Here is a 12,782-nt window from a genome sequence, read left to right as displayed (position 1 = left end):
ACTTATTGGTTTGTGTCCCTGTTGGAGACACAAGAAATGTCCCCCAGGTGCAGTGGGCAGCACAGAAAACCCTCCCCAGGCTGGATTCTTCCCATCTCCAGGTCAGCCCTGCTGACCATGACATGCACAGCAACACTGCCCACCCACCCCCTGAGGAACAGCCTCCAAATGCTCCCCTGTGCAGGAGTGCCCCTGGTTTTATTCTGGATTTGCTGTGGCAGTTCAGCTCCCCAGGGCCAGGGTGCTCCAGCCTCGGTGGTGCCTGGCACAGGGTGCTGGGGTGGCTCAGAGATGGCAGCAGGCCACAGCATCCGTCACCCTGCTGCCCATCCCAGCCTTGTGACACGGCCAGCAGCCCGGGAGGGACAGAGGGGAGCAGGGGGGTCTCACAGTGGGATGGGGATGTGCACTCAGAGGGATTCGTGCAGTGCAGGACGGAGAATTGCAGTTTGAGTTGGTGTTGAGCAGCGCAAAGGGCGTTCTCATTATGGGGAGGGCCCTGCAATGTGTGGGACCCTGCAATGTGTGGGACCCTGCAATTCAAGGAGGGGTCTCTTGTTCTACAGTGGGGGTCTTGCTATGTGTGTTTGGGAGCCCTTCAATTCGAGGGGCCCCTTCCTGGAGGGGCCTTTCCATGCTGAACTTGTGCTGGAGGAGGAGATCCTGCAATTCATGGATGCTCCTGAAACGCAGAGAAAGATCTTGGGGTTTTCCCGTTAACGGGGAGGTTTTACACTTCAAGGGGGCTCCTGCCGTGCTTGGGGCAGTCCTGCCATGAGGAGCGGGCTGGCATTGTGAGGGGCTCCGGGAATGCGGGGAGGGCTCCTGCCGTGCCCTGGGGCTGTCCCCCAGCTCAGGGAGGCTCCTGAACCCATGGAAGAAGCGCTGGGGTCCTGCAGCGTGGGAGGACCCCGCGATCCGCGGGGGCTTTGTCATCGGGGCAGGGGGAGCGGGGGCGGCGTCCGGGGCTCCGGGGGCTCCTGGCGGGCTCGGGCCGTGCCGGGGGCTCGGGGCGGGCGGGGGTCGCGGCGGGGCGGCCCCGGCGGCGGGCGGGGGGTGCGGGAGGCGGCGCCGCGCCCGCGCTATAAAGGCGGCGTTGGCGGGGCGGGCGCGGCGGCGGCTCTCGCTCGGTGTCGTTCGCTCGGTGTCGGTCGCTCGGTGTCGGTCGGCGGCGGGAGCAGGATGACGGCGAACGGGACGGCGGAGCCGGTGCAGATCCAGTTCGGGCTGATCAACTGCAGCAACCGGTACCTGACGGCGGAGGCGTTCGGCTTCAAGGTGAACGCCTCGGCCGCCAGCATGAAGAAGAAGCAGATCTGGACGCTGGAGCAGGACGGGGAGGACTCCAGCGCCGTGCTGCTCAAGAGCCACCTGGGCCGGTACCTGGCGGCCGACAAGGACGGGCGGGTGAGCTGCGACAGCGAGGAGCCGGGCCCCGACTGCCGGTTCCTGGTGCTGGCCCACGGCGACGGGCGGTGGTCGCTGCAGTCCGAGCCCCACCGCCGCTTCTTCGGCGGCACCGAGGACCGCCTGTCCTGCTTCGCCCCCGCCGTGTCCGCCGCCGAGAAATGGAGCGTGCACCTGGCCATGCACCCCCAGGCCAACCTGTACAGCCTGGCCCGCAAGCGCTACGCGCACCTGGGGCCCCGGCGCGACGAGCTGGCCGTGGACCGCGACGTGCCCTGGGGCGTGGACGCGCTCATCACCCTCCTGTTCGTGGATCAGCGCTACAGCCTGCAGAGCTGCGACCACCGCCTGCTCCGCAGCGACGGCCGCCTGGTGCCCGCCGCCGAGCCCGGCACCGCCTTCACGCTGGAGTTCCGCTGCGGAAAGGTGGCCTTCCGAGACGGGGAGGGCCGCTACCTGGCCCCCTCGGGGCCCAGCGGCACCCTCAAGGCGGGCAAGAGCGCCAAGGTGGGCAAGGACGAGCTCTTCGCCCTGGAGCAGAGCTGCCCGCAGGTCGTGCTGAGGGCCGGCAACGATAGGAATGTCTCCACCCGGCAAGGTACGAGGGGATGGGGGCTGCGGGTGGGGGGAACGGGACACCTCGGCTGTGTCAGGGCTGTGGCCGCCTCGGGGAGTGCTCCTGCATCCCTCGGGAATCGCCTGGCCCGAGCAGCCCCTGGATCCCTCCGGCATCGGCATCCGTCGGGCATCGCCCGCCCTGAGCAGCCCCTCGCATCCCTCCGGTATCGCTTCCCCTGCATCCCCTCAGAATCGGCGCCTCGGAGTGCTCCCCCCGCAGCACGGCCCCCCGGCCCCACCATCCGCTGCCTTCCTCGGCTCCCACCCCGCAGGCCGCCCCCCGCATCCCCGCATCCCCCTGCCATCGCCTCCCTGCTCAAACTCCTTCTCACTCCCCTCCCCTGCAGCCGCCATCTCCCCCTGCGCCCCCTGCGCCCCTCAGCATGGCTGCCCGCGGTCCCTCCCCCAAACCCCATCGCGATCCCCCCGCATCCCTCCCACATCCCCTCCCCTTCCCCCTCCCGCATCCCTCCGGCATCGCCTGCCCGGGGCCCCCATCCCAGCGGGAACCCCCATCCCTCTGCACCCCCATCCCTCTGCACCCCCATCCCTCCGCACCCCCATCCCCTCCGCACCCCCATCCCCTCCGCACCCCCATCCCCTCCGCACCCCCATCCCTCCGCACCCCCATCCCTCCGCACCCCCATCCCCGCAGCATCGCCCCCGCAGGGCCCGGGGGGGCAGGGGCCTGCATGGGGTGCAGGGATGGACGGGGAGGGGGCTGGCAGGGTGTGGATGGAGCCTTCCCTCGCCGTGAAGGAGGCAGGGCTGCATCCCTCGCCTTCCTTCCTTCGGAGCTCATTGTTCGCCCAACAAAGCCTCCGCCATCCCCCTCCCCGAGCACGGCTGTGCCCTGTGCCCAGCGGAGCAGGGAGGCTGCGGCTCCCCTGGCGGGCTCCGGTTGTCCCGAGGGGGGCTGGAGATCCCATGGGTGGGGGGCTGGGAAGCAGCGTTACATAAAGGGCTTTGCCAAAACTCCCGCATCCCGCATCCCCCCACACAAAGGCCGCCGTCCCTCCGCACCCGCAAACTCCATCCCCTCGGAGGGGCCACGGTGCCACCGGCCCGCCTCGGGTGCCCGGTCACAACCGGAGCTGCCCGGGCCGCCCTTGAGTGCCCGCCGGGCATCGCAGCCCCGAGCCTGGAAAATGGGGGATCCCTGCTCTGCTCTGCCCTGCGGGTCCCGGTGTGTGCCCTGGGTGCCCCGGTGTGTGCCCTGGGTGCCCCGGGGCTCATCGGGCCGCGCCAGGTCAGGCTGGCGCACGCCGGGTGTGGGATGGGTGCGAGCATGCAGCAAAGCCTGGAGGAACAGCGGGGAATTTTTTTTTTTGGTGTGTATATGTTGTATTTCACGGTTGCTGCTTAACCCCGATCCGTGCCTGGGCGGCTCCGTGCGGGGAGCAAATCCCGCAAAGCAACCCATTAAAAATGAACAATAAATTCTGCCAGGATGGGCAGCGGGGGTTGTTTGGCGAGGCACGGGGATTTGGGGAAGGGCAGGAGAGGATGGCGGCGGAGGGAGGATGAGGATGGCGGCGGGAGGATGAGGATGGCGGCGGCGGGAGGATGAGGATGGCGGCGGCGGGAGGATGAGGATGGCGGCGGGAGGATGAGGATGAGGATGGCGGGAGCTGCCGCAGCGCGGGGGGGAAGGGCTGCTGCAGCCCTTTGTCACCAGAGATGGGGAAAGCAGATGTGGGGGGAGATGAGGGACGGAGCGGTGGCGGCGGAGACCCCATGGAGCGGCGGGAATGGTGGGAATGCTGCTGGCCGAGCCTCCGGCTTTGTCTGCCTCGGAAGGGATGGGGAGCAGGAAGGGGGGGAACAAATCTCCGCAGCAACAGAGGGCCCTGGGCTGTGCCCGGCCCCTTTCCAAGCAAAATACAGCGCGAAGGGCCGCGCTGGGCTGCACATCCTCGCTCCAGTCCGCTTCGGCCGGAGCAGCCCTTTCCACCCGGTTTATCCTTCCCGGCGGCGGTGAAAGGCGGGGAGCCGCCGCTTTGTGGGGCTCACCCTCCTCCCATTGTGTCCCAAGGGATGCCGAGGAGGCGGCAGAACCAGCGGTCGGAGGAAGCCCTTTCCAGACAGCCTTTCCCTTTTCTGATAAGCGCCGTGCTGCTGGCAGAGGCTCCCAGGGCCCCGGGGATGGGGATGCGGGATGCGGGATGCGGGCCGGCAGTGACCGCAGCTCGGCACGGCCTGGCGGGAGCAGGGAGCTCATTCCTGTGTGGAGCCCAGGAGGGAGCGGGCATGGCGGTGGCTGCCCTCCTTGTGCCCCAGGGCAGGAGCAGGGATGGGTCCATGGGTTCCTCTGCGGTTCCCTTGGCCGGGATCCAGCTTTGGAACGGCGCTGTCCCACCCGTGCCAAGTGAGCTCCTGGCCCGGCGTCTCCTCCCTGTCCCGGGATTGCCAGCATCCCCTGCATGACACGAACACCCCGGGCATCGCCAGCACCTCCTGTACCCCCGGACCACCCCACCAACACCCCGGGGCGGCAGGGGATGGGTGCCAGCCCTGCCTCTGCCCCAGGGCAGCTCTGGGGGTGTCCCTGGTCCCCCTCTCCCGCCTCCAGCCCCAGCAGGGTCCCGGGGCTCCCTGAGCGTTCCCATCTCCCGTTTGCCCCCCAAAGCGAGCCGGGCGAGCGGCTCCTCCCGCTCAATGGCTCCTTTCTCGCCCGGCTGCGGCAACAAAGGCGCTTTGTGGGCGCGGGGTCCCGGGGGCAGAGCGGGCTCTGCTCCTTCCCGCGGTGCCCCTGGCCCGCACACCCATGGGGGAGAGGGTGGGAGTGAGGAATTGCAGGAAATGGGATCTGGGGAGGAGGGCGAGCCAGCCTGGACGTGCAGAGCTCTGCCCCGGGGCCCGGAGCCCTCCCTGCATGGGCTGAGCCGGATTTTCCCCCTCCAGTTCATCTCCGTGCCGCGGCAAGGCGGGAAGATGTGGCTCCGGGGCAGGGGGCACGCAGGCTTGGATGGGGATTTTCATCCGGAGATGATGCCAAGTGGCCTGCTGACACTTGGGGGATACCACAAAGCCACAGGAAATCCACGGGGAAGGAGGGGTGGGTTTTTCAGGAAATTCATGTTTCACCCCTGCCCGTGACCCCTCAGCAGAGCTGCACCCTCAGCAGAGGAGCTGCAGGGTGCTGGATTTAGACAAAAGCCTGTTGGATTTCTGTAGTGTGAGCCCGGCTGAAGGGCAGGGAGGGGCAGGAGCAGGCTCTGAGCACGGTGTGGGTGCAGCCCTGGGTGGAGGTGCCAGAGCCCACAGGGAGCCCAGCCCCGACCTGCGCTGGGCACAGCATCCCAGCCCCATCCTGAAATGCTGAAACCCTGAAATCCTGCCCTGGGGGCTCTGCAGGGCGCTGAGCCCTGGTTGTGGAGCAATCCAGGCAGCCTGGGCTCGGTGTTTTCTGCTGGGGTTTTGGGGTTTTTGAAAGGAGAGTTGGAGGATGGGAAAGGCTCCTCCCCACGGATCTCGTCCCCTGGCTCTCAGCAGCGTCCCAGCATGGCCCACAGGAGATACTCTGTGTGAATTGAGTGCACAGGGAAACTTCTCTGCCTGCCCTGAATTGTCCCATGCGGGGTCTGCAGTTCCCCATGGTGTAGAGGTCGAGCTACATCAAGCTCTGTTCCTCCAGAGAGAGAACCCCAGGTCTGCAGGGAGGACAGGGAGGTTTGTGCCTGCCCTGGGATGGCCAGGGGGCTCCTGCTCCAAGCACAGCCCTGGCTCAGAGCAGCGAGGGCTCCACATCGGCCCTGCCAACCCCCCAGCCTGGAGGGCTTGGGGCGCCCTTTGCTGCTCTCTGAGCACCCCAAACCTGGGGACTCAGCATTGGGAAGCCCTGGGGTGAGAACATTCCTGAGCCTTCCCAACATTCCCCCCAAATCCCTGCCCACACAGAGCCCGAGGCCGTCCCACACCGGGGATTTTGGGGTGTGCGGGCGTAGCTGCCCCCCTCCCACACAGCCCCCGTGTGCTCACCCCCCCCCTGCCCCCAGCTGTAATTAGCAGCTTCCTCAAGGTCAGGAGGAGCCGCGCCAGCTCCAGACTGTGAATTTACCAGGAGCGTTAATTAATCCGTGATTGCAGAGGGAGCGGCCACAGCAGGGGGTGGATGGCTGTGGGGACAGCCTGTCCTCCCCACGGGGACACGGGGACATCACCCCACGGTGCTGCAGCCTCGCACACAGCCCGTGCCTGCTGCAGCCCCCCCGGCCCAGCTCCAGCCCTCTGAGCCTCCTCCTGCCCCGGCCCAGCGCATTCCTTTGTGCTGAGTCGCTGTAACCCAACCCCAGCTGCTGCTTTTGGGGAGGGGGCTGTGTGAGACCCTCCTGCTCCTGCTGCTGCTGCTGCTTCCAGCCAGAGCTCCCAAAGCTCCGTGCACAGAGTGTGGAAAATGGGCAGGCAGAGGGGTGGGGATGGAGGCTGGCGTGTGCCCTGTGCTCCATGCTGGGGGGCTCTGGGGACAGGGAGCAGCGTTTGGGGCCTCCTGGCACTGCCTGTCCTGTCTGTGGCACTCAGCATCCCCTGGCCCTGCCCAGCCTGCTCCCTGCAGGTCAGTGAGTCCTTCCCAGAAAAGTCATGGACGGGAAGCACCACTGTCCCTGCTCCCCACAAACCACAGCTCTCACAGGCTGGGGGGCCCAGGGGTGCTGCCAGCCTTGAGGCATGGGCTGTGTCCCCCAGGGTCACCTCCCCGCAGCCCAGGCTCTCTGTGAGCCCCTGCAGAGCCCCTCTCTCTCCGTTTCACAGCTCTGGGTTGGGGCTGGAGCCGGGGATGCAAAATCAAAACCAAATGTTCCTTCCCAGAGCCGCCGGCTCGGCCCCCGGCAGTGCTGGGAGGAGGCGGCTCTGGGAGGGCTCCGGGAGCTGAGGACGTGGCCGTGGGGCTGGGCTGGTGGCCCTCAGCACCCCCTGCCTTGCCCAAACACCCCGGGGAGCAAAGCACACAAAGGGTGGGTGTGTGTCCATCAGGAGAACCCTGGAATCGCAGAATGGCTGGGTTGGGATCATGGGCAGGGACACCCCCACTAAACTGGGCTGTTCCACACCCCACCCACCCTGAACACCGAGCACCTCCTGGGATGGGAGCTGCAAAAGGTGCTGGAGGGTGCCTGGTGACAGGGGGGTGCTGTGAGCAGGGGGGAGCTGTGGGCCAGTTCGGGTGTGGGAGATAAAATTCTGGCCAACAAAGTGGAGCCTTCAAAGCCTGATCCCCTTGGGAACAAAGCCTGATCCCCTTGGGAACAAAGCCTGATCCTTTTGGGGAAGGTGGGTGATGGATATGCAAGGCAGAGGCTGCTCCTGGTGTTGGGATGAGAGATTGGAGACACAGAGAAGACAGGGACAGGTGATGTGGAGCCGCAGGGAGCTGAGCCTGCAGCACAGCTGGGTGCAGCTGTGGGACCCCAGAGCAGAGGGGCCACCAAGACTGCCTGGAGCCCTTGCAGTGGCTGCACAGCACCAGAAATCCCAGCATCCCCGAGGCTGGGATGCATTGTGGTGGTGTGAGGGGCTGAACAGGAGCCCCCAGCTCCCTCATCAGTCTTGTGCTCCTTCCCCAGCTCCATTTCCCTTCTCTGGACCTGCTCCAGCAACTCCAAGTCTACTTTAGTGATAGGACCAGAACTAGACAGAATGTGCACTCCAGCCCTGTGCCCCCCTTTGCAGCAGGGAGGGATGCAGGTGTGTTTGGCCCTGGAGAATTCATCCAGCTCCACTGAGCTCCCGTTTCACTGAGCTCAGTAGTGGGGCTGAGCTCTGCACCCCAGCACAGAGCTCGGCCATTGGCTTTGGCCACAGCTTGTGGCTCTCATCCCCAAAGTGTTTTTAGGCTGAAATCCACCAAGCTGGAGAGCTCTGGAGCAGTTTTGGCCCTGCTAGCCCTGACTAAGCAGGTTTTCTGGGGCTCAGAGGATGCACACGTGGCTGGCGGTGGCCCAGGGCTGTGGCTGGTGGCCCCAGGAGCAGCTGCATCCTCCTCTGTGTGGAAATGCTGCCTCTGGTCCCTTGGGCACAGGGAGGGGCCATCCTGGCTGCAGAGCTGGCTGGTGCTGATGATTCTGGGGAGTCAGGGAAAGGCTTGGCTGCCCTGGGGCTTTCCTGAGCCTCATGTCCCTGCACACCTCAGTGCCCAGTGGGATGTGACAGCTGTGGATGAAAAACCTTGTCATGGTCCTTAAACATGCCAGGAGCTGGGATTCATGGGTGCTGCAGTGGCCTCTGCTAATGGGCTGAGAAACCTGGCTGTCACCTTTGGGAAAAACTGCAGCCCTTTCCTTATAAAACATCCACACTGGTCTTTGCTTCATTGTGATGGAGCTGCTGGGTCGGGAGGGGAAGCTCACGGCTGCCAACCAAATAACCAAATGAAAACCTGGATTTGAACCTCAAATGCCAGAGGGGAGGTCATGGGAGGGATTTGGGAGCCACCAAAGCTCACCCAGGGAGCAGGAGCCCCTCAGCTGGGTTTCCTGGGCTGCCCTCCCCCTGGACCTGCTGCAGGGGGGTTCTGGTCCCACCCCCACCTCCCTCTGTCTCTGGTGTCTGTAGGGATGGACCTTTCAGCTAACCAGGACGAGGAGGGTGACCAGGAGACCTACCAGCTGGAGATCAACAAGGACACCAAGAAATGCGCCTTCCGCACCTACACCGGGAAGTACTGGACCCTCACCTCCAACGGGGGCATCCAGTCCACAGCCTCCACCAAGTGAGTCCTCAGGGCTCTGCCTGGCCTTCAGAGCACCCTCTGCACCTCCCAGGGGAATTCAAGGGATTTTCCAGCTTGGGTGCTCATCCCAAACGCTTCCCAGCAGAGGCAGAGCATTTTGGGAAAGCCAGGGATGGGTCGGGGCTTGCCGCCCACGATGCTCTGGAGGTCCCTGGGGCCACATAATCCTTCCTGGCCGGCTGGGGCTGTCGAAATGTTTGCCCTGCAGTTCAACCCTGAGAGCCAGGCGGAAAGCCCAGAAGTGCCTTTGGCTGCCTGCCTGCCTCCTGCCCCCGGGGCGAGGGCTCCCAGCGGGATGGCCACCACAACAGGGCTCATCCTGCACAAACAGATCGAAGCAGGCCCTCCTGGTCCAGCCTGGCCCTTCCCGAGCCAGCAGGGGGGCGGTGGCAGGGTCCCCCTCCGTGCCACCCCCCTGAGTGTCCTCTCTGCCCCACAGGAACGCGAGCTGCTACTTCGACATCGAGTGGTGCGACAAGCGCATCACCCTGAAAGCTGCCAACGGCAAATACGTGACAGCAAAGAAGAACGGGCAGCTGGCAGCCTCCATGGAGACAGCGGGTAAGGGACCCTCGGGGACCCCACACCGGGGCAGCAGGGGGTGAAAAATGCCCCCCCCAGAGCTGGGCTCTTCTTCCAAGTGATGCTCAGGCAATAAGTTCTCTTAGTGATGTGCTGTGAGACAGGGGAACAGACGGTGTGGGTGAGAAATGGGTGAGGGCACAGCCCTTGCTCCTCCCCGCTGCCTGCCAGCTTTGGGGTGTGTCTCTGTGCCCCCCGGGCTGCTCTCACAGCCCCTCGGTGTCCCCTCGGTGTCCCCTCGGCGCAGGAGAGACGGAGCATTTCGTGATGAAGCTGATCAACAGGCCCATCATCGTGCTGCGCGGCGAGCACGGCTTCATCGGCTGCCGCAAGGTCACCGGCACGCTGGACTCCAACCGCTCCTCCTACGACGTCTTCCAGCTGGAGTTCAACGATGGTGCCTACAACATCAAGGGTGAGTGCCCAGGGTGCCCCAGGGCTGGGCCTGGTGAGTGCCCAGGGTAGTTGTGGCCTTTGGGGTGGCTCATGAGGCCACCGTGCCCCCTCTCGTGCAGATACCACTGGCAAGTACTGGATGGTGGGGAACGAGTCGTCCGTCACCAGCAGCAGCGACACCCCCGTGGACTTCTTTTTTGAGTTCTGCGACTATAACAAAGTGGCCATCAAGATCAATGGCAAATACCTGAAGGGCGACCACGCCGGGGTGCTCAAGGCATCGGCCGACACCATCGACGCCTCCACCCTCTGGGAGTATTAATGCACTTTAGGGTACCTCCCATTGCCAACTTCTCTTTCCCTTCCTGTCCTCTTTTCCTTTGGGTTCTGTTTCTCCTCTCTGTAACAGGATTTTCAGACTGGCTTGCCCTTCCCTCCTGCCATAGAGTTGGTGCGTTATGTGGGAGGTGGGTCTCCCTGAATCCCTGTAAGAACTGGAAAAGTGGTGGGGCTGCCTGCCTATAGCTTTGTAGAGGAGTCTGTCTCTATCCCCCCTTCCCTGCCTCCCTCCAGGTTTGCTGGGCTTGGAAATGGCCGTATCCCCCTCCTGGCCCTGAGCATCACCTTAGGTAGTTGATTTTCCTCTCCTCAATTAAAAAAAGGGAATAAGATCACCTCTGTGCTCACTTCTGCCATATCAGCACTGGCACAGCCTCAGACTGTGCTGCCAGTGTCCCCTGGAGCATCCATCCTGTCCTGCCCTGCTCCAGTCGAGGTGGAGAGATGGTGCTGGGCTCAGCTGGCTCAGCTGGCTGGTCCCAGCAGCTTCTCTCCCCTCCTGGATTGTGGGGCAGGTTCATCCCCAGCTGAGCTGTAAGAGGTGACCTTACATATCACAGCATCCCTGGGATGGGGCTGGCACATGCCAGCACATCCTTTGGAAGGGCCAGCAAGCTGCCCCTCCCCAAACACCTGGAAATGATTCTTTAGGGCGATCCTGTCTGGAAAGCCTCAGCCTTTCATCTCATGGAGCCCCGTGCTCCCGTCCCTCCACCCCTCCTTGTGCTCCTGGCTCTGGAGGAGCATCCCAGACCCTGATGGTGGGTCCAGCCTGCCCCGAGGCTGGTCCTGCTGCTGTGCCTGGAGGGGAGGGCGTGGGGGACACAGAGCCAGCCCGTGCCAGGGTGGGGGCTTCATCCAGCCCATCCCCAGTGGGCTTTGATCCTGGGAGAAACCGGGCTGGCCAACATCATCTCCCCGGGGCAGTGGCTGGAAGCATAAACTGCAGATTTTGGTTTACAGAATAGAAAAGTTCCTTAGCAAACTTTGCACAGTGATATTTGCTCAGTACCTTCGATGTTGTTTTTTTCTCTCTCATAAAATACTGGAACAGTGAAGCGAATCACTGAACACCTAATACTGAATTAGGAAGCGCCCGCTCCCGCGGGCACCCCGAGGGGGCAGCTCCTGGTCCCACCACCCCCAGGGCACCTGGGCTGGGCTCTCATGAATTGCAACCCTACTGGAAAAGGAAAAAAGAAAAAAAAAAAGACCAAAACAGTATTTTTGTTAGTCTCTATTTATATATGCTCTCCATGGCACTGTGTGACCAGCTGTTGTCTGTACTAGGTCTGCATTAGAGTTTAACGCTGTCTGTAAGGGTGATGCTGCGTGTTCCTTAGGGTGGTGAAAGGCACTTTATCCTTTGGGGCCTTCCCAGGGCCGGTTTCTGCTCCCTACAAACACACCAAGGAGCCTTTTCCCGCGTGGGCCCCCTCTGCAGAGGGGGAGTGCTGGTCCCACCCCACACCAAGGGTGCTCTCGGCATCGCTGCCGTGCCAAACCAGGGCTGGTCCCTACTCCCAGGCAGGGGCTCGTCAGCCTTAAAGCCACGAGGAGGGATCCCCTCCACAGGAGAGCTTGGTGCTAAATTCAGCTGGGAGAGCGAGTGGCTGTGCCCAGGCAGGGCACAGCCCCGGGCTGGGGTCCCTGGCGGGCGCAGGGGATCCTGGCTGGGACTCTACCTCGGCTCTGCGCTCACACCGGGGCTGCCCGCGCCCCCCGGCCCCGGGGACGCGCTGCCCCGCCAAGGACCGAGTGTCTCGAAGCCCTGTGTGACCCCGTGACGTGACACACACACCCTCGCTGGCCTTCACCCCTCCCTGTGTCACCTCCTCCCCGCCCCGTCACGCTCCCACCCGTGTCATCCCTGCTCCGGCCTCCCCCGTGTGACATTAGGTCAAACATCTCTCCTGTCTCCTCTTATCGGGTGTTGTGACTCTCTGAAAACATCTCACTCTGAAAATTTAAGTTTTGGGTTTGTTTGTTTTTTTTTTTATTATTATTATTTTTTTGTAAGTGCCATTTGTATAACTTAAAAAAAAATAGCTTCAAATGGAGAAAGATGAATTAAAAAATAAAACCTGCATTCGGATTCAACCTGGTGTGTGGTCTGTTGGGGCTGGCAAGAGCCTGAACGTGGAGATTTGGGGTGGTGGAGCCTTTGTCTGATGGGCTGAGCTGGTTCTAGAGAGTTCTAGAGATGGTGGGAAGGGAATGGTGATTAAGAGGCTCCAAAGAGGTGCAAAGCCAAAGCCAAAGCCTGAAGCCACTGAGCCCAGGGGGGATGGGTGACCCATGGATGGGTCAGGATCAGGAGCAAAGCTGTGCCCCCTCTTGAGTCAGGTGTTTCACCTCCTGGGATGGGGGTTTGGGTGTGTGGTTGGGTAGGGATCAGCAATCTGCCTCCTTTGCTCAGGGATGTGGAAAAGGACAAGCTAAAGGACTAAAGAGGGAAGGGGAGCCCAGCCCAACTCACATCCTGGAGCCAAGATGTGCCCCCAGCCCTCCCAGGACAACTGAAAGCAGCCCTGAAACTCAACCAACACCTCCAGACCTGCACTGAGAGCAGCCAGAGCTTCCCTGCCCCTCACCACAGCCTGGCTGGGCTCCTGTCTGCCTTGGGAAATGTGAAACTGATTGGAAAAAGCAAAGTTTGGGATAGGGGGGCTGTTCAGCACCCCCCAGGTGCACACCCCAGGGGGATGGC

General features: G+C 63.2%; 1 protein-coding gene across 1 annotated transcript; it reads left to right on the top strand.

Moving 5' to 3' along the window:
• Window positions 1–1,110: 1,110 nt before the first annotated feature.
• Window positions 1,111–12,172, top strand: FSCN1 (fascin actin-bundling protein 1). The gene is made up of 5 exons (XM_058035670.1): window positions 1,111–2,005; window positions 8,578–8,734; window positions 9,195–9,316; window positions 9,585–9,752; window positions 9,853–12,172. Exons 1-5 carry the CDS (start codon window positions 1,183–1,185, stop codon window positions 10,053–10,055), a joined length of 1,473 nt encoding a protein of 490 aa, XP_057891653.1. The 5' UTR covers window positions 1,111–1,182; the 3' UTR covers window positions 10,056–12,172.
• Window positions 12,173–12,782: the final 610 nt, after the last annotated feature.

This window comes from Melospiza georgiana, chromosome 16, assembly GCF_028018845.1.
Source record: "Melospiza georgiana isolate bMelGeo1 chromosome 16, bMelGeo1.pri, whole genome shotgun sequence".
NCBI classification, from domain to species: Eukaryota; Metazoa; Chordata; class Aves; order Passeriformes; family Passerellidae; genus Melospiza; species Melospiza georgiana.
Note: the sequence above shows the minus strand (reverse complement) of the source record. Positions and strands in the feature narration are given on the sequence as shown.

Bases quoted from the DNA above. Each gene is read 5' to 3' on its own strand.
- FSCN1 (XM_058035670.1), top strand. From the start codon at position 1,183: ATGACGGCGAACGGGACGGCGGAGCCGGTGCAGATCCAGTTCGGGCTG. The intron at 2,006-8,577 runs GTACGAGGGGAT...TGGTGTCTGTAG, and splicing joins GAATGTCTCCACCCGGCAAG to GGATGGACCTTTCAGCTAAC. The intron at 9,753-9,852 runs GTGAGTGCCCAG...CCTCTCGTGCAG, and splicing joins TGGTGCCTACAACATCAAGG to ATACCACTGGCAAGTACTGG.